General features: G+C 43.4%; 1 protein-coding gene across 4 annotated transcripts; it reads left to right on the forward strand.

The window, feature by feature from the left end:
- On the forward strand, nt 1-26,460 carry Dnal1 (dynein axonemal light chain 1). 4 transcript variants are annotated; one of them, XM_076551053.1, is made up of 8 exons: nt 1-120; nt 5,734-5,772; nt 8,332-8,441; nt 10,880-10,935; nt 14,654-14,709; nt 19,928-20,054; nt 21,508-21,648; nt 26,369-26,460. In XM_076551053.1, exons 1-8 carry the CDS (start codon nt 118-120, stop codon nt 26,407-26,409), a joined length of 573 nt encoding a protein of 190 aa, XP_076407168.1. In that variant the 5' UTR covers nt 1-117; the 3' UTR covers nt 26,410-26,460. The 4 variants fall into 4 exon arrangements, with proteins under 4 accessions (XP_076407168.1, XP_076407167.1, XP_076407166.1 ...); XM_076551052.1 differs by lacking the exon at nt 1-120 and adding an exon at nt 411-437; XM_076551051.1 differs by lacking the exon at nt 1-120 and adding an exon at nt 424-575.
- The last annotated feature ends 193 nt before the right edge of the window (nt 26,461-26,653 follow it).

Consider the following 26,653-nt stretch of genomic DNA (forward strand, 5'->3'; position numbering starts at 1 on the left):
GGGCGGAGAGAAAGGACCGCTGCCAGCGCCGCCCAGACGGAGAGCTCCAGAGCTGCGCCTGCGCACTGACCCCGGCGGGCCCTAGCAACCAGAGCAGTGACGGTAGCAACCGCCGGAATGGTGAGTCCCCTCCAGGCCTCGCAGCCAAACCCGAGAGGAGATGGGGAGAGGAGAAAGGGGGTGACCGTGGGGAGCGGAGGGTGGCGGGGCGCTGGCACCGCGCGGGTGGGAGGGGAAAGGGGATGCTGGCCCCGTGGAGCCGCAGGCCCGAGGCCGGAGCAGCTGGGGCAAGGGGGTGGTCTGCGGAGAGGGAGGCCGGAGGCTGACAGGAAGTTGGGTTAAGCTGAGGGGGACTCTTGACAGAAGAAAAGGAAAGACAGCTGGAGATTCGCGGAAAAGCGGATCGGAGCGGGGAAGGTGATGGGATGGGGGCTCCGGTAGAGAGATCTCTAAGCGTTAACCGTGATTTTAACTCTCCTCGCCCCCCTGGCGCGATGGAGGGACGGGGGTGCTGGTTACCGAGGGCTCCGGCTGCGCCAGCCTTAGTAACCTGTGCCCGCTTGCCCTCGCTGGCTGTGAGTAGTCCTGGGGTGAGGGGACGCTGTGAAACCTCTCTCTGGTGGATCTGTTAGGCCAGTGTTTTCTCCAGTTCCAATAGGAGTAAGTGTGAGCTTGGATGGAAGGCAGGTCAACGGTTTTTAAATATGACGGGGTCCAGGAATGTTTCGACCATGCACCTCAAGTAATTCTGAAACTGGGGAGCACTCGCCACGCTTTGAGAAACGCGCTGCTGGTTTAGGTTTGCAGTCTACCAGTGGCCTCTGCGGAGTTGTCCGGAAGCCACGGTTTTAAGTACAGATGCTTGTCAACATGGGAAAAAAAACGCGCACTCTTTTGCCTGCGTACTCGGTATTTCAAACTATTCGTTTGAAAACGACTTCAGATCCAGCCCAGCCAAAACTATTTTAGAGAAGTATGAGGTTGCCTTGCCGAGTGGAGATGTTGATAAAGGATGAATTCTGAGGATGCAACTCCGTTGTTAAGAGGGTTTGCCTAGCATGCATGAAGCTACATATTCAATCCCCAGCAGATTATCAACAAATATCAGGCAGAGTGGCACATGTCTGTTATTCCAGGACTCAGAAGGTAGAGGAAGAAGAGTCAAAAGTTTAAGGTCATCTTCAGTCTGAGATAAATACATTGAGGGTTGGGGGAGGGAATGTACCTCGCCGGTGGAATTAGTAGAGCGCTTTCCTAGCATGTGTCTCTAACACTGCACAAGAAAAGAAAATAATGAAACAGTATAACTAGCAGTTGTGTGTGTGTGTGTGTGTGTGTGTGTGTGTGTGTGTGTGTGTGTATATTTCCTGTGCTACATGCACAGAAATTAAGCCCAGTGCGTTAAAATCACGAAGTCATGTACTCCCCCATATTGACTGCTTACTGGTAAGCCTGGTCCCTTCAGGAATGCAGGCCCACATAGTACTTGAATTTTTTTTAAATATGTGCCCTCATACCCTGGGACCCACAATTTAGAGAATGAGAACCAGTTCTCAAAAGCTGTCCACTGACCTACACACACTGTTGCTCATGTGTGCATGTACACACACACACACACACACACACACACGTTAAAACAAACTCAGGGTTCTGACCTTTCTGAAAAATCAGAAGTGCCATGTTTCAACATGGGCATAATTTTTGTTCACATTTAATATTACCAAAATATATTTTTAGGTAATTGATGGCATCACTTATTTTCTGTTTTTGAAGACAAGGTCTTTTTGGGTAGCTTAGGTTTGTCTTGAATTTGTTATGGTATCCTTGGCTGGTCTCAAACTTTTGATCCTCGGCCTACTGAGTCTTAGGATCAAGGGCAAAAACCAAACAAGAGAAAGTTTTAACGTTACTGTCCAAGTTAGTCTATATTGACCATCTTTTTGGGTTTTTTGTTTTGTTTTTGTTGTTGTTGTTGTTTTGAGACAGAGTTTTTCTGTGTAGCTTTGGGGCCTTCCCTAGAATTCACTCTGTAGACCAGGCTGGCCTTGAACTCACAGAGATTCACCTGCTTGTGTCCTGAGTTGGCTGGGATTAAAGGCCTGCGCCGCCGCCGCCGCCGCCGCCGCCACCTGGCTCTTTATCTTATTTAAATAAATGTCCTCTACACATATATGCATATAACCTGATACCATTTACTAATCTTAGTATCCTAGTTTTTTAAAAATGACTTTTACCTTCTAGTACATTACTTACTTAGCTTATCTTATCTTTTTTATTTATTTATTTTATATATACATATGGTATACCTATGGTTACATATATCAGCTTTATACATATGAATGTGCATATTTTACATACATATATCTATATCTACTTCTTTTAATAAATGTAAGTTCTAGAAAGGCAGGAATCTGTTTTGTTCACTGATAGGTCAAAATCAAATAGAAAGCCGGTGTGATGGTCACGCCTGTCATCTCAGGACTCAGGAGGAAAAGCACAGCATAGTAGAATGCTTGTCTCGTGGTAGACACGCAATGAGCAGTTGTTCAACTGAAGGAATTCCCCCAGGTATGGTATTGTTTCAGGCTTTTTTTGGCTTTTATCAAGTAGCGATTTCCTTTTAACTCTCAACTGACAGCTTTTAATGTCCAGTGTAGAAATTTATGTTTTCCCGCACTTACTCAAATGAACGTGCTCCCCCCCTTAATCCATCAGTCAATGATTGACACTTAGATATGGGCCTGTTTTGCTCCTTGTGTTGTTGGGATAAACTTTTTTTGGTGGGGAGGAGGTCCTGAGACAGTTTCTCTGTGTAGCCCTGGCTGTCCTGAAACTTGTTCTGTAGACCAGACTGACCTTGAACTCATGGAGATCCTCCTTACTCTGCCCCCCCAAAACCCCCATTGCTGGGATTAAAGGTGTGTGCCACTACCGCCCAGCCCGATAAACTATTCTTAATCACGGTCATTATACATTGGCTGATGTCTCCAGAATCAAATCTGTATTTGAAAATAAAGAGGGCATTGTGATGTGGCTCTGACACCAGTTTAAAATAGCCTCCTGAATGTGAAGCTTTCCCACATTTTCTAGGTTTGGAAACAACTTGTAAACAAAGCATGTCTGTTCTCACGAGGTCATTAGGACTCACTTGTAAACTGTGTGGCCTTGGAGCTTTGGGAGAAGAGAACAGGCTAAATCTCTGATCAGCATTTGAATGTTTTAAATCTTGTAGTCTGCTCAAAGTTTTTGATACTTGGGACCCTATTTTTCTAGGAATACATATCTTGTTCAGGTCTTAAAGCTATTGCCATATTTTGCTCCTAAATATTTTTATTTTAGAATATCTGTAGTGTGTAGTTATTACTACTTCTATTTTTTTTCTTTCTGGAGGTGAGGATCGAACCCAGGGCCTTGCGCTTGCTAGGCAAGCGCTCTACCACTGAGCTAAATCCCCAACCCTACTTCTATTATTTTTTAATTTGTGTGTCTTTCCTTTTGCCCAGTCAAGCTTGCGAGAGATTCAAGAGCCACGTTTAGTGTTATTAGTCTTCTCTGGGTTTGACTCCTTTTTTTTCTTTCTGCCTTCTTTTGAGTTTGCGCTGATAGCTTTTGAAAGTGTGCTGAATGCTTAGCTCATTTCTTTCTTATTCCATATTTTCTGGCAATACACATGAAGATAGAGGTTTCTTATCAAATGTTGACTTCCCCTTCCTGTCCCTCCACTGGACACTGGGGATTGACTTTGTAAATGCTGGGAAGCATTCTAACCACTGAGGCACACCTCAGCTTTTTATTTTTTTCTTTTTGAACTTATAAGATACTTTTTTGATGCAAGAGCTATTAGTACAATGTTCTACTTTCTAGATATAGTAATAGCTTAAGTTTTTTTTTCTTTTTTTGCTGTTGTTTATGGTTCCTCTTTTTTAAAAAATGAGCTCAAACAGTAATTCATAAAGGACATTGTAATTGTTTGGTTTTTTTAAAACTCTTTGGGGGCCCACCACCGAGCTCCCAAATAAATACATGGAGACTTATGCTTACTTATGAATATCTGGCCTTACTTAACTTGGCTTGTTTTTAGTCAGCTTTTCTTCTTCTTCTTCTTCTTCTTCTTCTTCTTCTTCTTCTTCTTCTTCTTCTTCTTCTTCTTCTTCTTTCTTCTTGTTTTTTGTTTTTGTTTTTCTAATTTAAATTATCTCTAACTGTGTTTTGCCTCTGGGCTTTTTACCTTTCCTTATTCTATATATATTTCTTTCCTTCTTACTCTGTGGCTGGCTGTGTAGCTAGCTGGCTCGCCACTGACATCCTCCTCTCCTCCTTTTCTCTCTCCTCCCTCTTCTTCCTCTTTTTCACCTACTTATTCTCTCTGCCTGGCAGCCCCACCTAATTTCTCTCTCTTGCCTTGCTATTGGCCATTCAGCTCTTTATTAGACCAATCAGGTGTTTTAGGCAGGCAAAGTAACAGAGCTTCACAAAATTAGAGAAATGGAACATAAAGGAATGCAGCATGTCTTTGCATCATTAAACAGATGTTTCACAATATAAACCAATGTAACAAATCTTTAACTAATATTCTACAACAGGACGTCGTCTTTTTTGTTCACTCAAATTTTTAAAATATATTATAATGAATCAAAGATGCTATTTCTTATAAGATGAAACATTTTATGTTCTGTTATGAAAGAAAAACAAATTGGAATTAAATTATACCAGGTACTTTCCTGTCATTTAGAACTTTTATTTGTATTTAATTTTTTTCCCATTTTTTTTTTTTGTTTTGTTTTGTTTTTGTTTTTCGAAACAGGGTTTCTCTGTGTAGTTTTGGTGCCTGTCCTGGAGCTCACTCTGTAGACCAGGCTGGCCTCGAACTCACAGAGATCCGCCTGGCTCTGCTCCTGAGTGCTGGGATTAAAGGTGTGTATGCACCACTACCACCACCACCACCACCACCACCACCACCACCACCACCACCACTGCCTGGCTTTGTATTTAATTTTTAAGATTAATTTTTATTATGTTGTGTGTGTGTGTGTGTGTGTGTGTGTGTGTGTGTGTGTGTGTATGGGTGGCCAGAAATACAGATGACCTAGAACTGGAGTTACAGATGGTTGTGGACTGCTTTGCATGGATGCTGGTAGCCAAACTCAGGTTCTCTGGAAGAGCAGTAAGTGCTCTTAACCACTGAGAGTCCTCTCCAGCCCCCTTGTACTGCTAATAGAGCTCTTTATTAATGGCTCTTTTACATATATTTAGAAATAACGGTTTTTTTGGCCAGGTTATCTTTTGCAGACATGAAAAAGGAATATATGCATATTAAATAAAATTAATATTTTTCTAAAATTTTACCACAGCTATCTTGCCACAGCTACTGTAAATTGTTCCTAATTAGAATATGCATTTGCTTTTCAATGTTAAGATATAAAAAATATAGAATCAGAGAAACAAGATTTATTTTAATATTAAGTATGAAAGCTGTATATTTTTTATAAACTAAGTTGGAGTGAAATGTTTGGATATCACACCATAATTTCTGTATTTACTCTGAGAGAAAATAAAGACATCACTTGGCTCTTGGGAGATTACCCATCTTCTATCTTAGCGTTTCAGAGAAAGAAGTGAATGCTTTAATGGTAGAAGAAGCCGAGGCCGGTAATTATTGCATGAAAATGAATCAGCAAATGGCAGCGTAAAGAAGTCTCTGTTTCTTCTTCCTCCCCCTTTCCTCTCTTTAAGGCAAAAGCAACCACAATCAAAGAAGCCCTGTCCAGATGGGTGAGTAGATGGCTTTCTCCTCCTTTCAGAAACCCAAGGAAAAGGTTGAGCTGGTGTTTACATCTGACCATTCAGCACAAGAGATTCTTTTGATTTGGGTTTAGCTATCTTGTCTGTAGTGGTGGATGCCTGAGCCTACACAAGTAATGAAATTGTATAGGCGTTAGCATGCAATGTAAATATACGCACACTCATATATACCAACTATACCAGGCCGACTGGGGAGATCTGAGTAAAGTGATGGGTTTTGTAAATAACAATACCCTGCTTGTGATATATTACAGTTCTGCTGAGCATCATCACCACTGGGGAAAATTGGACAAATGATCTCCTTGGGGATTTTTTTGTGCATGTGGTGCTGGGGGTAGATGGAACCAGCGTTTTACATGCTGGGCAAGTGCTCTACTATGGCGTGCACACCTAACTTCCGAGTTACTGTTTTCACCAATGAACCAGGCATCTCTCCTGCTCTATAGCTAGACTCGGAATAAAAATCTTCCAGTAGCCTAGGTATCTGGGAAAATAGACAGTAGTCTAGGTATCTGGGAAAAAGTGAGTAGAATCATGAAATACTTGAATTTGTATGTTAGTGCCTGTAAGTTTCTGTATTTATTCTTTTTTTTTCTCTGTTTTTATTTAATGTTCATATATGCTTTACCTGCATATATGTCTGTGTGAGGTGTCAGGTCCCCTGGAACTAGAGTCACAGACAGTTGTGAGCTGCCATGTTGGGGCTGGGAATTGAACCCACGTCCTCTGGAAGAGCAGTCAGTGCTCTTAACCGCTGAGCCATCTCTTTGTTCCCTGTATTTTTATTCTAACTGCATTTTATAGAGTCGTTCTTGGGGCTGGGGATGTGGCTCAGTTGTTAAGTGTTTACTGCACAAGCGAGTACAAGGCCCTGAGTTCAGATCCCCGCCCTCACACAAAAGACCAGGTGCAGTAAGTAGCACTCGGGTGCTGAGGAGGTAGAGACGGGAGGATTCCTAAAGATTACCAGCCAGTCTAGCTGCATCTGTGAGCTCTAGGTTCAGTGGGAGACACTGTCTTACAAATGAAGGTAGATGCTGGGGATGAAATTCAACTGGTAAAGCAGAATACTCTGCTAGTACACACAGAGCCCTGGGTTTGATCCCCAGCACCACATAAAACGGTGCACAGTAGTGCGTGCCTATAATCTCTGCACTCAGGAGACGAGGCAGGAGGATCAAAAGTTCAACGCCATACATGACTACATGTGTTCATGGTCAGCCTGGGATACAGAAGACCCTGCCTCAAAAAAAACAAAACAAAACAAAACTATAAATCAGTATATAAACAAATAAATAAGAGTGCTGGACACCCAGCATCAATCTCTGGCTTTCACAGGCACAATCATAGATGCATGCCAACACACATGAACACACACACACACACACACACACACACACACACGCACGCACGCACGCACGCACGCACGCACACGCACACACACACACACACACTTTTGCTGGGTTAAGTATTTCATAAAATTTGTTAAAGAAAGAAAGAGTATAGACTAGACTCAGATTTGATCTTCCTTAAATTGCATTCTAGAAAATTATTTTGTTTTGGCTTCATTTGCTTTTAGTTCATAGATTCTAGTTCTAGTTACATTATGGCCAATGGCCTTTGACTTTAAGATCTTTGAAGGTGTTAAGCATATTCTTTCACTGATTAACCCACCATTCTCTGTTTAACATTTAAAAGTCTTAATTGACGTACAATGATTGTACAGGTGTATGGAATACAATGTGACATTTTGAGACCACCCTGATTGCACCCAATCTCATCTGAAATACACAGATATCATAATCTCTGTGCAGAGAGTACCCCAGCCTCCTCCTCCCATCTTTGTCTTCCCGGCCTGGGGTAACCATTATTCTCCTCCTGACTTCTAAAAGATAAGATCAACGCCTTTACCCTCCGTGCACAAGTGGAAACATGAAATATTTGTCCTTCTGGGCCTTTTGCACTAAGGAGTCCTCTAGGCCCATTATGTTGGCACAAATAACCCAACACTGACTGAAGACCTACTAGGTGTCACTTTCCTATGCCCTGACCTATAAATGTGATGACAGTAAGCACAGGGAGGCTGGGGCGATCGCTTAGCTGGTAGTGTTTGCTGCAGGCACGCACAAGGACCTGAGTTCACATCCCCGAAGCCCAACTCCAGGGGTTAAAGGAATGAAGCCAGGAAGGTGCTGGGGATCCCGAGTACTGGGATCAAAGGCGTGCGCCACCACTGCTCAGCTGTTATTTGAAAGTCTCTTCAAGAACTTCAACTATTGCAAATAGGAGTTCTTTTCTGCTCATTTTCATTGTGAGGACTTAAGAGCTTTCTGGCCCAGGTATGGAGAAACATGGCTATTAAGGCCGACAAGGACAAATGCCAGTGAGGAAGTGGTGAATAATAATCTGAGTTAGTAAAGCATAATCATTATTTTGAAACAAACATTGAAAGGCCTTGTGAAATTCTAACCTCTTTTGTTCCACATTATAACCAAGGATCATTTTGTACCAAATTAATTTTGTCCATAGGAAGAGAAGACTGGTCAGAGGCCATCTGAGGCCAAAGAGATAAAGCTGTATGCCCAGATCCCCCCAATAGAGAAGATGGATGCATCTCTATCCACACTTGGTAACTGCGAGTAAGTTCCCCTCTCTCCCCCTCCTATTATTGTTAAGTTTTCCTTCCTTTTCGTACACAAACCTGTTTGTTTTCTGTGGCCTTTGTTGTTGTTTGCTGTAGTTTCTCCCCTGACAAAACCAAATGTGAAAAATGATTGGTTTATGAGATTATTGATAGAGTGATACTGAACAGTACAGCACTTTTTTCCTCTACAGTTTTTATACAGTCTTCGTAGCTAGAAGTTACCTAGTCTTTTGAGAGAAGCTAAGTAACACAGTAACTTCCGGCTTTGTTATGCAGACCACTTCCTAAGCAGGGGATGGTATTCAGAGTTAACCTGGGAAACTTACAAGACTCTCAAAATAAAAAATAAAAATTAAAAGGGCTGGTTAAAGTACTTGCCAAACACCGATAACTGTGTTCAGATCTCCAGAACACACATCAGTGCTGGCTAATTCAAAACACTGATAACTGGATTCAGATCTCCAGAACACACATCAGTGCTGGCTAATTCAAAACACTGATAACTAGTTTCAGATCTCCAGAACACACATCAGTGCTGGCTAATTCACCTTGAAAGGCAGAAACAAGGAGTCTCCAGAGCAAGCTTGCCATATCAGCCAGCTCTGAGTTTGACTGAGAGCCCGTGCCTCAATGAATAGGCGGAAGAATGATGGCTGGTGATTCAGAAGCACAATTCCTCAACATTAGGCCTCTACCTGTGTGTACACGTGTACACGCCACACACACAAATGGTAAAAAGTGGGCCGGAGGTCATCAGACTCACTAGAAGAGGCCTTGCCCAGCTCTTGCAGGTGCAAGGCCTTGAGTTCCACTTCCGTATGGCAATAAAATGATAAAACAAAATTGAACAGTCTGCTGCTTTCTCTTCTAAAGTTACCAACCCAAATCAGTCATGTTTATTTACTAGATGCCTAAGAGATGCCTCTTTTTTAAAAAGAACTTCAAAATACCTAGAAAATACAATAAATATGAAAAAAGGAATTAATATCAACCTAAATTGCAATACATTGTGGAACTAGTATTAGCACTTTGGGACTAATTCTAACTAGGCTGGGCATGGTGGTGTTTGCCTGTAACCTCAGCCCCTAGAAAGCTGAGGCAGGAGGATCATTAGTACAGGGTCAGATAATGAGATCCTGTCTCATAAAAACAAACAAAAATTCTAATTGGGATCAAATTATACTCATTTTGTAGTCTTATTTCCCAGGACTTTAAATATCCGGTTGATACTAATTCTTTTCATTTATTTTCTAAACATTCCGTACAGTTTTTAGCAGGGTTCTGTGGCTAACTTGGAAGTTATACCCTGTTACATCATACCCATATTTTCATACTTGCTTGCGTCTCGTCAGGGCTGTAGAATACTCTAGAGTTTCTGGGGCTCCTTTACTCTGTGTTTATCTAATTGCGATCCCTTCACTTGCCCTTTCTGTAGGAGATTAACTCAATCTCAATTTCACAGAAGCAGAAGGTCTCCTAACGAAACCGTAGCATCCTATTTACAGTAAGCAAATTGGACCGTTCTTGGACACATATCTGCAAACCTATTAGACTGATATCTTTGGATCAAAAGGAAAAGCAAACTTGTTTACTTACCAAGTGCAACTTGTTCCTTGTGATGAAGGCATAGAGCAAAAATTGTTTTGCTTCAACTATGACTTCAAAGTAATCAAACATGTTTTTATCATAAAACTATCTGAAAGGCAATGTGTTTGAGGCCTGTGAGCTACACAAAGCACCTCAGAAACCACTTAGAAAGAGCCAGGGTGTTCATAGTTTTCACGGACATCTTTTGGACAGGCTGCCTAAAGAGAAATTAAAGAATTCCTTCCCAGCCATAGCCTTAGATTTCAAGGCGTTCCTTTTGGCACTGGGAGTGCTCAGGAGTGGGTGAGTGAGTAGACAGCATGCAGTGCTGGTCCTTTACTCGCCAAGTATTTATATAGTAATTGCCTTTGCTTTTTCAAGCAGATTAAAAATGAATAATTCCTCTTCAAGTCAAATCATGAGGGTAAGATACATACATGTTCTAGGGTTCTAATTTTGGCCCTACCACTTTGTAACTGTATAATATTGGGGAAATTGCTTAATGGCTTTGCACCTCAATTTCATTCATAAAATGCAATAAAAACATCTCGGAAGACTGTGAAATATTCAATCAAAGAATACATGTACTAAACATTTGATAACACCAAATGCCCTTAAAAAGTTTGTTTTTAATTCTCTATAATGAATATGTGTTAACTTTTATAATCAATGGTGGGGGGGAGATTTCAAGATTAAAGAATAAATTCTATGAGTGAAGGGGGAAAATGAATTCAGTACAAAAAGAAACATGAATTAAAAATCTTCCATGGGCTATTGCTATTGAGAAATAATTTCTGACACTTAGGTTTTTCAAATTGATTAAAGTTTTTCTTTATTCTTTTAAAGGAAGCTTTCCTTGTCTACAAACTGCATTGAAAAAATTGCCAACCTGAACGGCTTGAGTAAGTAATCCACGGGAACAGATGGCTCTTGGGTTCCTAGTTATTGGAGCAAACATTCCAGAGACATGTGTCATTCCAGATGCTGGCACCTGTTTTAACCACAGTCCATGTCAGATGACGGAGATGAGATGTAACCATGTCTCGAGTTTGGTTATCCAAAGAAAATGAGGGATGGATATTTCTATAGAGTTCAGGTTGAGATGACTGAGACAGCCAGATTGCCTGTTGTGTGTGTTTTTGTTCAGGTTTGTCTGGGTCTTGAACTTGTATTTTAACTGTAAGTTCCCACTGTCCCGGGCCCTCTAAGCTCCTTACCCTTGGGAGCGGTGCCTCCGCCCTCCCTGCCTCCTCCGCTTCTCACTTCCTCAGTTTCCAATGGCTACAGCAGCTGGGTGACTTGAATGACAGAGTGTGCGCTCTCACCGTTTTAGAAGTTACAAATACGAAATGAGTTTCACTGAGCCAAAAACCAAGCCTCCCTGTGAGGCTTTTAGGAAGAATCTTTCTCTTGCTTGTTCCGTTTTGTGGTGACTGCCACATTCCTTGGCTTCTGACTGCATGATGCCAATTTCTGCTTTTGTGGTCAAAGTACCTTCTGTTCTGTCCATGTTACGTCCCTGCCTCCCTCCCATCAGGACACATGGACACTTTGGCACACTAGATAGTAAGAATGATCCCCTATCTCAAGATCTTTCCTTTCTTTTTCTTTCTTTCTTTTTTGTTTGTTTATTTGCTTTTGTTTTTGTTTTCCAAGACAGAGTCTTCCTATGTAGCCCTGGCTGCCCTGGAACCCACTATGTAGACCAGGCTGGCCTCGAACTCACAGAGCTCTGCCTGCCTCTGCCTTCCAAGTACTGGCTCTATCACAATATCTTTGGACACATCTACAAAGGACTTTTCTGCCATACACAGTAACAGTCTCAGGCTCCAGGGATTGGCATGTGGGTATCTTTGGGGGAGCTGTTATGTAGTCTGTGGCACTCCCTTCTCCACCAAGTCCTGTTCCAAGTCCACCACTGAACCCTGTTCACTCTCTTCTGTGAAGGTCCTCTCAGACGATTGCTCCTTTCCGTAAAGCGGAACCTTTAATGTGGAGCCTCAGTAGCTCCCCCTTAAGTCTTGCAGGAAAAAAAAAATACATTTGAACTTACTATACTTTCCTATAAATATACAAAGCAAATGTACACACGTAAACTGGGGTAGTTTGAAAACAGCATATGCCCTTGTAGCGTAAGTTCTAGTGTGAATTTTAGAACTTGATGTCTTTTTTGAATGTTAGCCATAACACACTACATTTGTATATCTGTGTGTGTTTTGAGTGGGTGTCCGTATGTGTGTGTGTTGGTCAGAGGCCGCCATCGGGTGTTATTCTTCAAAAGCCATCTACCTTGCTGTGAAAGAGGCTTTCTTTACTGGCCGGAGCTAGCCAAATAGGCTAGGCTAGCCAGCCTGCCCCAGGATCTGCCCGTCTTCCCCTCACTGGATCTGGGATTACAAGTGCACACCACACCAGCTCTTTTCATGGGTTTTGGGACCCAGACTCAGGTCTTCATGCTAGACTGAACTATCCACTCAGCCCACGACACACTAAAGTGATTTCATGACCTATTAAAGGCTCATGCCTGTGTGGTCTGAAAAGCACGACCTGTGACTCTTGCAACAGCATCCGAAGTCATCGTTTCTGTCTTTCTGTTCTTCAGTGAACTGTCCTTATTGACGCCAGAGTTCCCATTCTGAAAATACATTCTCCCAGATCAGAGACCTTCTAATCATTCATCTTTGCCTAACAGAGATTTAGTGCCTAATGTGTCAGAGTCATTTCAAAGCCTGTGCCACCCTAGTCACTTTCAAACATAAACATAACATCCTTTGGGGTTTTTGGCTTGTTTGTTGGGGTTTTTTTTGTTTGATTTTTGTTTGTTTGTTTTTGTTGTTTGAGACAAGGTCTCACTATGTAGCCCTGGCTGGCCTGGAATTCATTCCTGTAGATCCAGCTGGCCTCAAACTCACAGAGATCCACCTGCCTCTGCTTCCTGAGTGCTGGGATTAAAAGTGTGCACCACCATGCCTGGCCATACCATTCTTTTTTGTACCTCTGCTTAGAAACTGCTCCTCATTGTGGACAGCCTCATCCTCTCCCAAGAAAAACCCTGTAAGAAATTAAGGTCAGGATTAAGAATGCCACCTCCTCTCTAGGACTTCCCAGATCTTCACCATCATGATCATTACCTTGAGAATATAATAATTTACCTTAGATTTTAATAATGTTTACCTACTAATGCAGTTAATGTAAAGATCAGTGAGTTAAGAGATAATGAAGGATAGAATCGTATGTGGTACATATAAAATGATGACTAAAGCTGGGTAGGATAGTGTACATATATAATTTGAGCTATTTGGGAGGCTGAGGAAGGAGTTTTGAGTTTGAGGCCAGCCTGAACAACCTTTGCAGGACCTTGTCTCAAGAACAGGGGAATGACTGAAGCTGGCATAGTGGCTCTTGCCTGTAATCTCAGTACTGGGGGGCTCAGGCAGAATGATCACTGCAAGTTCAAGGCCAGCCTAAGCTACCTAATGATATAATGAATTCTCTGCCAGCCTGGGCTACAGAGTGAGACCTTGCTTCAAAATGGAAGGAGGCTGGTGGTGAACTTCCATGGTGGAATGCTAGCCTGGCATACATAAGACCTGGGTTCAATCTCCAACACTAACCCCCGCCCCCCAGTAAAGATCAGCAGCAATGATAGTTGAGAACATGTTCTGTTCTTTGGAGCCCCTCAGAGGAAGCTCTGCAGCTTGGAAACCTTCCTGTCCTCGTGTCAGGCAGGCTCCTTACCCCATGGTGAATACCAAGATGGTGAATACCAAGATGGTGAATACCAAGAGGCCTGACTTGGGCTAAGAGCTCAGAGTTTTCAGTTAAGCTCATCTAAACTGTTGCTTTGGGCTCAAAACAGGGTGGACGCCATGGCAGGATGTCACGGCAGAGGAAAGTTGGTCATGCTTCCTAGAAGAGAGAGAGGAAGGGGCCAGGAACAAGGCATGTCTTCCCAGGGTATACCGCATTGTCCTGCTTCTCCCCTCGGTCCCCACTTCCTGTTCCCCCACCTCCCACTGATGCCTTGTATTATGGGTCCATCAAGGAATTAATCTGTTAATAAGATCAAAGCCATCATAACCCAGTCAGTTCCCCTAAGTTCCATTTCTGAACACTGTTGCGTTGGGAACCAAGCCTTTAACACATGAGTCTTTTAGGGGGTGTCTCATATCCTAGCCATAGGTCTGTCCCATCCACTCTGCACCCCACCCCTCACTGCCGCTGAGTTCAGGGGAAGTGTTAACTATCACTAGGCTGGTGTCTGAAATGGTGCCTTTCTTTCCATTTTTGCTGACTCGTTAATAATTTGGGCTATTTCAGGTTTTCCCTCCTTGGTTTCTCTGTAATTGGAGTAACCTGCAGGCGTGTGGAGATGGAAGGAGTGGCTTGGGGCGGGGGGTCTGCTCCAGTGTGGGTCCTGAGAGAAATGAGCTCAGCTCATTAAGCTTAGCAGCAAGCCTCTGCTGCACCTTGCCTGCTCACTGCCTCTTCTGTGGGAGAGCCTTTTTAACTGGCTGTGTACAGATCTTTAGTCTGTGAAGTTCTTAGAGCATCGTTCTGCTAGACTTGGGACAGTTGTGTGTATATTTCTCATAAATAAAATGCCTCTTTTCACGACAGAAAACTTGAGGATTTTGTCCTTAGGAAGAAACAACATCAAGAACCTCAATGGACTGGTAGGTTATTGTTTTACTTTTTAAAAAGCATACACTTTCTTATAAAAATAATGTTTTTATAGTGGAGAAACTTTACAATTCTAAAACCAAGTATGACAAGTATCAACAAATTGACAGCTACAAACTGCTCAAATTTGGCTTGTTTTTTCAATCCTTGATGAGTCTGTAAAGTGAAGTTGTGCTATACATGCTGTGTTGTGTATCTTTTTCTTCGTTTATTTTTGAATTATACTTATTTATTTCGTGTGTGTGTGTGTGTGTGTGTGTGTGTGTGTGTGTGTGCTGTGTCGTGGCATGAATGTGGGGGTCGGAAGACAACTGGAGGGGCTCTCCCCTTCCACGTGTGGGTCCTGGGCCTTGAACTTGAATCACCATTCTTGGCAGAAATCATGGTGATGCCCTGAGCTGTCTCACCAGCTCGGTGTCTCCTTTTAAAATTTCATATGAAAAAATCTTTTTCATGTGATCTATTCAACAAATCCATTTGACATGTTTCCCGGATGCCTACGTTTCTGTTTGTTTGTGTGTGTGTGTGTGTGTGTGTGTGTGTGTGTGTGTGTGTGTGTGTGTGTGGTGTGTGTGTGTGTGGTGTGTGTGTGTGCGCCATGGCAATCTTATGGAGGTCAGAGGAGAGTGTTTGAGACTCAGTTCTCTTCTTCCAAAATGTGGGTACTGGGGATTGAACTCAGTTTATCAGGGTTGGCAGTAAACCCTTTCACTTACTGAGTCATCTCACCAGCGTGTGTGTGTGTGTGTGTGTGTGTGTGAGTGTGAGTGTGTGTGTGTGTGTGTGTGTGTGTGTGTGTGTGTGTGAAGTTATACATGGGGAAGTCAGAGAACAACTTCCAATAGTCACTTCTTCCTTCCACCATGTGGGGCTCAGGGATTGCACTCAGGTCCTCAGACTTAGCAGGAAATGGTTTATTGGATGAGCCATCTCAGGTAGATGAGCACTGCCCTCCACCTGTATCCGGTGAGACAAAGTCTCTTCCTAAGCTAGAGTCTGGATTTAGCTGGACGAGAAGCCAGCAAGACTCAAGGATCCTTCTGCCCCTGTTGCCCTCAGAGCGGGGCATTTGGAGGGATGCCTGGCTTACTTTGTAGGTGCTGGGATCCAAACTGCTCCTCGGGGTTAGAGAGCAAGCACTTTTAACCACCAAGCTGCCCCTCTAACCCGTGAATACCTGCTTTAAGTCAGGAACTGGTCTAAGCACGAGATATACGTGGCAGAATTGAAAACAGACTTTGCGAGCCAGGTGTGGTGACCCACACCTTTAATCCCAACACTTGAGAAGCAGAGGCAGGTGGATCTCTGAGTTTGAGGCCAGCCTGATCTACAGAGAGAGCTCTAGGACAGCCAGGGTTACACAGAGAAACACTGTCTTGAAAAACCAGAAAAAAATAAAAATGAAACAGTCCTTGCTATCATTGAGCTCACTGTGCATTAGGTGTTAACAACTACAATGAAGCAAACTGAGACAAGGCCTTTGTAACTTAAGTTGGCTTTGAACTTACATCAGTCCTCCTGCCTTAGCCTCCCAAATGCCGGGAGCACAGACCTGCAACATCGCACCTGTCTGCAGCATTTAAAAGTTTATACTAAAGCTCAGGAGACAGTGTAGTGAGTAAAGTGCTTGCTGTGTAAGCAGCGGGACCCGAGTCTGGATCCCTAGCGTGTAAAGAAGGCAGGCACAGGGCACACTGGTAATCTGAGCACTGGGAGCAGAGGCGGGAGGATTCTGAGGGCTCAATAGCCAGCCTCGCTTATTGCTGAGCTCTAGGTTTAGTGAGGGACCCTGTTCAAAGCATTAGGTGGAGACTAATAGAGAAAGACACTCAACTTTGACCTCTGCCCTCTACACACACACACACACACACACACACACACACACACACACCAAATACACAAAGTTTACATGTCTAATCTATCTAGAGTTTAATTTTATGTGTATCTAAGGATCAGACATTATTTCTTTCTGTTTCTCTAAATGACTAGCCATTTATAAAGAAGTCTCTTTAGGGGCTGGAGAGACAGCTTGGTGGTTAAAAGCACTGGCTGCTCTGGCAGAGGACCCAGGTTGGATTCCCATTCCCGCATGTCAGCTCCCAACAGTCTGTAACTTTAGTTTCAGGTATTTGGTGCCCTCTTCTGTCTGCTGCAGGTACTGCATGCTCATGGTGCACAGGCACACATGCAGGCAAAACACATAAAAAAAAAAAAAAGGAGTTGTTTCTCAAGCCCCCTTCCGCTGTTTGGAAATGCTGCCCACCAAACTCTTGTATGTGTGAGTGAGTTCCTCATAGATTCTCACTGCCTATCTGGTGCCTCCTCCTTCTTTAGCTTTTTGTTATTTGTGATCCTACTAGGACAGGCCCTCTCTCCTTTGCAAAACATTCATGGCTTTTCCTGAGTGTTTACTCTGGGGAAGTTTGAGAATCACATTGTCACATTCGTGAGCATCAATCCCTGTGGAAACCGTAATAGAAACGCATTGACTACACAGACTGACTGAAAAGAACTGACGGCCTCACAGCAGTGGCGTCTTTCGTACAGGAAGACTTGTTCATTTTGTTGCTCTTCTTCAACAAAGTTATAGAAGTTTCCATTCCTATAAGACCTAATACATTTCTTGAGCAAGAATGTATTCCTGGGAATTTATAGTTTTCATTGCTGCAATGAATGGGGTAGCTTTTCTTCCATAAGCGATGGTATATGAGATATAAAGGGCTGTTTGTTTTAGGTGGGGCTGTAACTCAGTGGTGGAACTCTTAGCTTGTATGTGTAAGAGCTGCCTGGTAGGGATGGGACTATTTATTTTATGTACCTGAGTAATCAGTTACAAACAGTCCTAAGTATTTAGCAATCATACATTCTAAAATCTTATTAAGCAATGTTATATTATCTGACTTCTTTATACTAATCAAGCAACAAGGATCTGTCACTATATGGTCCAAAATTAGAACAACAGCCAATAAATAAAACCTTCCCACTCGTACAACCTCTAACACACTATTCACAAGGGAGGCCCTTATTGTCCTATGTCAGTACTCAGAGTGTGACACCGAGGAGTGAACCCAGACCCGATACCTGCAAAGCCCATGCTCCACTCTGAGCAACGACTCAACTGAGGCCTAAGTCTTCTCAGTATTTATGTGTGTTTTTCTACTACCTCATCACACTTCATGGAGACATGATAAAGACCGGGATCCAAGGCAGGAAAATTATATAGAATGAAATTTAAATTATCTGAAGACTAATTCTTTTGCTCTAAAAGTAACGTGTGATATTGTAATTAGATCCTTTGGGAAAAGATGTCAGAATATTAGTTTAGAAAACTTAGTTAAGTTCCAATTTCCTGATAGAGGCGTGCCGAGATAGACTGATTAAGGTTTTCCTTTTCTTTCTACTTAGAAAGTTAACACTGAGATGAGGTATGGGGGCTGAGATGGCAGAGTTAGCTCAGGCTACCCTGTTCTCACCTTTCCTCCCTGGTTTAACAATATGGAAAATGCATTAAGGGTCTTACTCTGTCCATAGTTTTTTAAGGGACAATTACCTGGAGTTAGACGTGGGCCCACCAGACGTTACCATTTAAGTGCATGTAAGTTGTAAGGGGCGAGGGAGACACACAGCAGGAACAGAGTGAGCCCTGCCCGGTACTTTGTTTAAAGGAAAAGATCATTGCATTGTCTAATGTCTACTGAAAAACCTCTGTGCAAATGGTGATTGTCTAACATTTAAGAGGCAGTATGAACCAGGTGTCAGTGGCTCATGCCTTTAATTTTTTTTTTTTTGTTGTTGTTTTTTTTGTTTTGTTTTTTTGTTTTTGAAGACAGGGTTTCTCTGTATAGCTTTGCGCCTTTCCTGGAACTCACTCTGTAGCCCAGGTTGGCCTTGAACTCACATAGATCCTCCTGTCATGCCTTTAATCCCAGCATTCGGGAGGCAGAGATAGGTGGATCTCTGTGAGTTCAAGATCAGCCTGGTCTACAGAGTAAGTTCCAGGACAGGCTTTAAAGCTACAGAGAATCCTGTCTAAAAAAAAAAAAAAAAAAAAAAAAAAAAAGAGGCAGTATAATACAACTTTTATGCTATAATAGAAAGACCAAGCATTTAAAACTGATTTTTAGATGTCAAAATGATAAGGTGAGGTTGAAGAGATAGCTCCGTTGGTCGGGCGTTTGCTCCACAAGCATAACTTGTTGTGTTCGACCCTCAGAACCCACTTAAAAAGAACGATAGTATGTGACTATAATCCCAGAGCTGGGGAAGTGGAGGTGGGGTCCCCGGGCTTGCTGGCCAGACAGCCCAGCCACATTGGTGACCCCCCCAGCCAGTGAGAGACCTTGTTGCAAAGAACGAGGTAGGCAGCTGTAGGAACAAGACACTCACACAACGACAGTGTGGACCGAATCGGGTGGCAATGAGAGGGCTGGATAGGACACAGACGGCAAGTGGTCGTGCTGTGTTCTGGACACAGGCGCTCGGGGAATATAAAGGTCTCCTCGTGTTTTAATCATTCATTTTTCCCTCGAGTGAATGTTGGGGAAAACCTGCATTTTAGAGCAAGTTCTGATACTTAATGTAAGTGAGATCTTAGATAGAGCCTCATATAATACAAATAAGCTAAGTTGGTGTGTCTACTTTTAAGTTCTCTCAGGACCAAATATTAACACCTGTAAGAAAGTAATTTGAAACTGCTATTCAATAAAAATGACAGGACAGTGCCATTACTTCTCCTCTTGGTGATCTCAGTAGCTATTCTTAAATGCTTGGGAACAGTTGGAGAACAGAGTTCAGATCCACTTAATAAGGGGAGGGAATGTTCTGTTTCATTCCCATCATGAACTAGAACTTCCACAAAGTGTCAGCTCTTCAACAAGTAGACAAGTCTCAGATCTCTTTAAAAGCCATCTCATAGCCAGGCGGTGGTGGACATGCCTTTAATCCCAGCACTCGGGAGGCAGAGCCAGGCGGATCTCTGAGTTCAAGGCCAGCCTGGTCTACAGAGCGAGATCCAGGACAGGCACCAAAGCTACCCAAAGAAATCCTGTCTTGAAAAACCAAAAAAAAAAAAAAAAAAAAAAAAAAGAAAGAAAGAAAGAAAGAAAGAAAGAAAGAAAGAAAGAAAGAAAATTCCTCTCATATGTTTGTAAGGAAAGAGACAGGCACCAAGAGTTAAAGGTAAGAATGTGAATCAGATGCTTTCTTTTCCAGGAAGCAGTAGGCGACACATTAGAAGAACTGTGGATCTCCTACAATTTTATCGAGAAGTTGAAAGGGATCCATGTAATGAAGAAACTGAAGATCCTCTACATGTCTAATAACTTGGTAAAAGACTGGGGTAAGCTGAGCGTGACTTGTGCTAGTCTCCTGGCTTCTGTTTCTAGAAGACAGTCAGCAGGGGCTGGGCACACTTGTGATGCACCCCCACCCACATTCAGGAGGCTGGGGCAGGACAGAGTTTGAGGTAGTGAGACTTGCCTCACAACACACTAATAGAAAGAGAAAGCACCCAATTAGAGGAAAATACATAAAATAGGGACCTTTATTTCTTTTTTTCTTTTCTTTTCTTTTTTTGTTTTTTGTTTTTCGAGACAGGGTTTCTCTGTATAGCTTTGCGCCTTTCCTGGAACTCACTTGGTAGCCCAGGCTGGCCTCAAACTCACAGAGATCTGCCTGGCTCTGCCTCCCAAGTACTGGGATTAAAGGCGTGCGCCACCACCGCCCAGCTCAGGGACCTTTATTTCTAAACACAGAGAAAAACAGCTTTGGGAATAACTCTAGGAATTCCCAAACTTTAAATACAAGAAGTATGCCGGGCAGCAGTGGCTCATGCCTTTAATCCCAGCACTCAGGAGGCAAAGGCAGGCGGATCTGTGTGAGTTCGAGGCCAACCTGATCTACAGAGCGAGATCCAGGACAGGCACAAAATTACACAGAGAAACCCTGTCTTGAAAAACCAAAGGGAAAAAAAATACAAGAAGTATATAATCCAAGTGGTGGTGTGGAGGTGGAGACAGGGGGATCTTGGGGACTGATGAACAGTCAATAAAGCTGAATCAGTAAGCTCATGTTCAGTGACAGATCCTACTTGAAAGAATAAAGTAAAGAGGATTTGAGGTAGACACCTAATGCCAACTTCAGGTTTCCACATCCACACAGACATGCACACGTACACATTGACTTACAGTGAATATGGGTCCTGGCCCTGTTGATCATGAAAAAGTGTATTATCCAAAGGCTGAAGAGTGCCATCTCAATGAATAAATGTGGAAGGCTGACTGCATGCCTACTTTGCCTTGCCTCTATGTGCATGTTATTCTTTCGGGGTGTTCTAACACCATGCTGTGTATACCATGTAGAACGGGAACATTGTTCCACCCACTCAGTTCACAGCTGAGAGGGAAATGTTCAATACAATCATGTTTCTAAAACTGTTGTAAGTTCTGTAATAAGGACTTGAATGAGTTGCTTCGAGAATTCAGAGACCAAGGCAGCCTGGCTCAGCCTGCTCTGACGCAGTGCCTCAGATATTTACTGTTCTCGTTGACACTGGCCCTTCTCTGTTCACCCGACATTAGAGCAGCATTGAAGGTAGAAGAGCAAGTCTTCATTTCCCCTCCCATCCCATAATTCCCCCACACGATGACTTTCTATAGTCAAGTTTCCCTTCTCCTCACATCTTAAAGCCCTGTCCTGCAGTCACAAGTGGAGTTAGTGACTGACTGCTGCCTCCAACACCGTAAGCGTGTGACCCCGTCTCTCGGTGTGGACAGCGTTCTTTGTGTTTGCAGCGGAGTTTGTGAAGCTGGCGGAACTGCCATGCCTGGAAGACCTGGTGTTCGTGGGCAATCCCCTGGAGGAGAAGCACTCTGCTGAGGGTAACTGGATCGATGAAGCGACCAAGAGAGTCCCGAAGCTGAAAAAGCTGGATGGTGAGTGGCTCTGGGCTAGCTAGGAAATCTTTCCTGGGTAGAAACCCTGAGATTTTGGCACAGCATTATGGGAAAGAGCAAAACTGAGGAAAAGGGAAGTTGTCTCTCCTTGTTAAGGCCATTTCTGTCCTGCAATTTGATCATCTAGCTTTAGAACATCTAGCTTTAGGAATTGTAGACTGGTACCAAGATCACCCTGGGCTTAAATCTTATAAGAAACGAGGCTTATTCCCAAGTTATAAGACTATTATTTTGTGGAAAGTGACAAATAGTTGCCCTTCACAATTGAATCAGAATGATATTGTTCCCCCTTACTTCCCCCCCTACCCCCCCAGACTGTAGTTTCCCAGTCCCTGAGATCCGTGCTATATCAGTAGCTATCCTGACAGACTGGGCCAAGTCCCAGCTCTAACACTTTTAAGCTTTGGGGACATTGTAATTGTTAATTAATTTCATCAAACCTTGTTCATTTGTAATATAAAAACTGGAGACAATAATACCATTAGTAATCATGTTAAAGGGTTGTTAATATAACATGTTAATATAACAAACATTATAGTGTTGTTATGAGGATTAACAGAAATAATCTGTTAAACATTGTCCAGCACAGTATTCAATAATATCATTATAATTATCTTATATTTAAATAACCCAGAAATTCAAACATATGAAAAAAATCTCAGTATAAATTCATTTTGACTTTGAACTCCACCTTCCAATCCAATTCAGCTGGGCTATCAAGAAATTTAGTATGCCGTTCTTTTTTGTTTGTTGGGGTTTTGTTTGTCTTTTGAGAAAGGGTCTTACTATATAGTCTAGGCAGGCCTAGAACTCCCAGTGTAGTCCATGCTGACCCGAAACTCACAAGTTCTGAGATTAAAGGCACCATACCCAGCTATAGTAAGACACTCATAATATGTCTCTGGATGATGCCATCATTGTAGAGCAAGCCATGAGGGCAAGTTACAGTAGGTCAGTGGTCCCCAACAAGCACCCCAGAAGCATCAGTTGGCCCCATCCCAGCACCTCAGTAGGACTCATCCTGACTGCTCCCTGCCACAGCCATGCTGTGCACCCGGGGGGTGGAAACGGCCTTTTTGTTTGGTCGGTCGGTCTTTGGTTTTGAATGAGGTCTATGTGATCATATGGATTCTCTCCTTAGATAAATCCCAGGCATTCATCCCCCCCCCCCGCATGGTGTTAAAAATCAGGGCCAGATTCCCCTGGTCCAGAACGTGTCTCCCGCTGTCCTCGGGAGGTACCTTTCTAGTTTGGGAAGAATCATCACCCTCCTCCTTCACATTATTCTGTCTTTCCACTAAGAGATTCTTTTCAGCTTTTTAAAGATTTTCAGAGACAAAAGGGAGTCTATGGTCTCGCTCTGCTTTCTGTTCTGTCTCTGACACGATCATGCGCACAGCTGACTAGCCCAGCTGATTGAACGGGAGAAAGGAGAGGACCCAGAGATGGTGACAGTGACTACATGAGTTCCCATGCTATCCCGTCAGTGCGTTCACACTCAGTCATGTTATCATCAGTGCGCTCACACTCACAGTCGTGTTATCAGTGCGCTCACACTCACAGTCATGTTGTCAGTACGCTCACACTCACAGCCATGTTATCATCAGTGCGCTCACACTCACAGTCGTGTTATCAGTGCGCTCACACTCACAGTCGTGTCGTCAGTACGCTCACACAGCCATGTTATCATCAGTGCGCTCACACTGACAGTCGTGTTATCAGTGCATTCACACTCACAGTCATGTTATCAGTGCGCTCACACTCACAGTCGTGTCGTCAGTACGCTCACACAGCCATGTTATCATCAGTGCGCTCACACTGACAGTCGTGTTATCAGTGCATTCACACTCACAGTCGTGTTATCAGTGCGCTCACACTCACAGTCGTGTCGTCAGTACGCTCACACAGCCATGTTATCATCAGTGCGCTCACACTGACAGTCGTGTTATCAGTGCGCTCACACTCACAGTCGTGTTATCAGTGCGCTCACACTCACAGTCCTGTTATCAGTGTGCTCACACTCAGTCGTGTCATCAGTGCGCTCACACTCAGTCGTGTCATCAGTGCGCTCACACTCACAGTCATACTCAGACTGGAGGACTTGTCTCTCCTCACTCCCTTGCGTCACCGTGCTCCACCCCTGCGGTCCTACTCTGTGACCCTCCGTCCCTTCTTCATAGCTGCTGTGTCAAGCTCTGTAGTCAAACCTTTGTCCATAACAAGTAACTGCAGCATTCGTTATCAAGTGGGGCTGCAGCCTGCTAGAGCAGTGGCCATCAACCTGTGCGGCATGGCCCCTTTGGCACACTTCTGTCTCCAAAAATATTTACATTGTGATTCATAAGATTCATAACAGTAGCAAGGTTAGTTATGAAGGAGCAACATGATAATGTTACAGCTGGAGTTCAGTACATGAGGAACTGTATTGAAGGGTCGCAGCGTTGTGAAGGCTGAGAACCCCTGTGCTAGAGGGACCCTCCAGAATCTCTAAGGAGAGTTAAGGAGATGTATAGGGTTTAAAAAATATGCTCAGGTTATTCTGATATGCTTCCTAAGGAAGAAAATGCTCTCTGTTCTTGAGGTGAGCATTAGAGCCCTACACAGCCCTTAAGTAGCTACTTCTATACCCAAAACAAGGAACAACTTAATTGGGGTGTAATTGACATAATGAACTTGACATATTCAAGGTACAGAGTGTGATAAGTGTCAACATGCATAATCATCACCACTGTCAAGAAAATAAACGTGGGCTGGGGTGATGGCTCAGTTGGTCAGGTGCTTGCCTGGCAAGTATACGGCGAGTATAAATCCTTACTAAAGATTGTGTTTGATCCCCAAAGCCCATGTGGAAAAGCCAGTGCTCTAGTGCAGGGTTGGGGTCCCAGCACTGGGGAGGTGAGGACAGGTGGGTTCTTGGGGTCTGCTGGCCAGACAGCCTCTCCTAGTCACCAATCTCCAGGCTAATGAGAGTGTCTCTCTCTCTCTCTCTCTCTCTTACATACACACACACACACACACACACACACACAAGATAGAAGGGCTAGAAAAGTAGCTCAGTGGTTAAGGGTACCTGCTGTATAATCATGAGAGCTGGGTTCAGATCCTGGCACCCACGAAACAAGCTAGGCATCCCACAAACACATATAACTCCAGCTCTGAGATCTGACACTGTCTTCTGGTCTCCAGGGACACTATACTCATGTTCACAAACCCATAGGGTCTACATTAGGGGTTCTGTTTCATTCTTTTGTTTGTTTATTTTTTCAAGACAGGATCTTGCCATGTAAAAATAAAAATAAAAAGTAGGTAAATAAAATATTTAAAAGCAAGGTGGACTGAAGTGAAATCCTAATTAGTCTTAACAATAAAAACCCAGAGTCAGATATCAGGGTGAAAACTGAAAGATCAGAGAAGCAGAGCAGCAGCCACCAGAGACTTCTTACCTCTATGAATCCTTAGACCGAATGGGTGGGCCTATCTCTACGAATCCTCAGACTGAATGGGCCAAGATCCTGTCTCCACCTCCCTAGTGCTGGGATTAAAGGTGTGAGCCACCACCGCCTGGCTCTGTTTCTCTTTTAGACAGATTCAATCTTGTGTAGCCCAGAGTGGCCTTAAACTCCTGATCTTCCTGCTTCCTCCTCCCAAGTGCTGGGATTAAAGGTGTGTGCCACCTGCCTGGCCTCTGTTAACTAGTGGCTAGCTTGGCCCTCTGATCTCCAGGTGAGCTTTATTTGTCAGAACACAAGCAAAATATCATACAACAGTGGACAGCACCTGAGGAAGCATACGTAAGGTTGTTCTCCAGCATCCTCATGTGCACACACGTACAAAAAGATTAACTCAATAAACTAAGGTTTCTTGTGCTCTTTGCAGCCCCTCATTCCTTCTCCCCATCACCTAGACTCTGCTGCTTTCTGTCTCTAGATCAGTCTGCTCCAGAGCTTTAAACGTGTCCCTTTCTCCCCTCAGACACATACCGAGGCATAAAATGACACAATGCAGGAGTAATCATGAGGCAGATCGGCTCCCAAGATACTAGTAATGTTCTAGTTCCCAGACTATACAGGAGTAAAGTTAGCCTTGTGACCCTTTAAATAATTTAGACTGCATTTGCATGAATATTTCACATTAAAAAGAAGAAGGCCAAGAGTATGTACTTAGCATGTGTAAGGAAGGCCCTGGGTTCAATCCCCAGCAGAAATAAAGAAGGGCCAAGTGGGCAAAGGAAACAGAAGATAATGTCAGCCATCCTGTGTTCACCTTTGCTTGAACTCGAGGCCCCCTGGGTTTGTCTTCGTTCTTCTTGAGCTGCATAGAGAGGGTGAAAGCCTTTCCTTAAGAAGGAAACAAGTCAGGCGTGGTGGCGCACACCTTTAATCCCAGCACTCTGGAGGCAGAGGCAGGCGGATCTCTGTGAGTTCGAGGCCAGCCTGGGCTACCAAGTGAGTTCCAGGACAGGCTCCAAAGCTACACAGAGAAACCCTGTCTCAAAAAACCAAAACAAACAAAAAACAAAACAAAACAAAACAAAAAGAAAAACCCAGCACTCTCGAGATAGAAATTGGAGGATCTCTGAGTTCAAATTCAGCCTGGTCTACATAGCAAGTTCCAGAACAGCCAGGACTGCATAGAGAGACCCTGTCTCCAAAAACAGAAAAGAAAGGGACCAGAAATGATCTTTTCTTTTTCATTTTAGGTACTCCAGTAATTAAGGAGGATGAGGAAGAGGAAAGCTGAGGCCGTACTTTACACTTTGTATTAATTTATTTAAATGTTATGAGAACAATAGATCCGTTTGTATGATTGTCTATTTTAAAGATTTTGTGAGGGTGGAGTTGTGAAGACAAAACACCTCTCTCTCTTCCATCCTTTAAAACCCTATCAGTGTTCCTCCCTCACACCATCAGCACCGACTCGAGTCCAGCCCACTTTTGGAAACTACCGATCTCCTGGTTTTGTCCAGTTATGGACCACATCACCT

The sequence above is a fragment of the Peromyscus maniculatus genome, chromosome 14 (assembly GCF_049852395.1).
Source record: "Peromyscus maniculatus bairdii isolate BWxNUB_F1_BW_parent chromosome 14, HU_Pman_BW_mat_3.1, whole genome shotgun sequence".
Taxonomy (NCBI): Eukaryota; Metazoa; Chordata; class Mammalia; order Rodentia; family Cricetidae; genus Peromyscus; species Peromyscus maniculatus.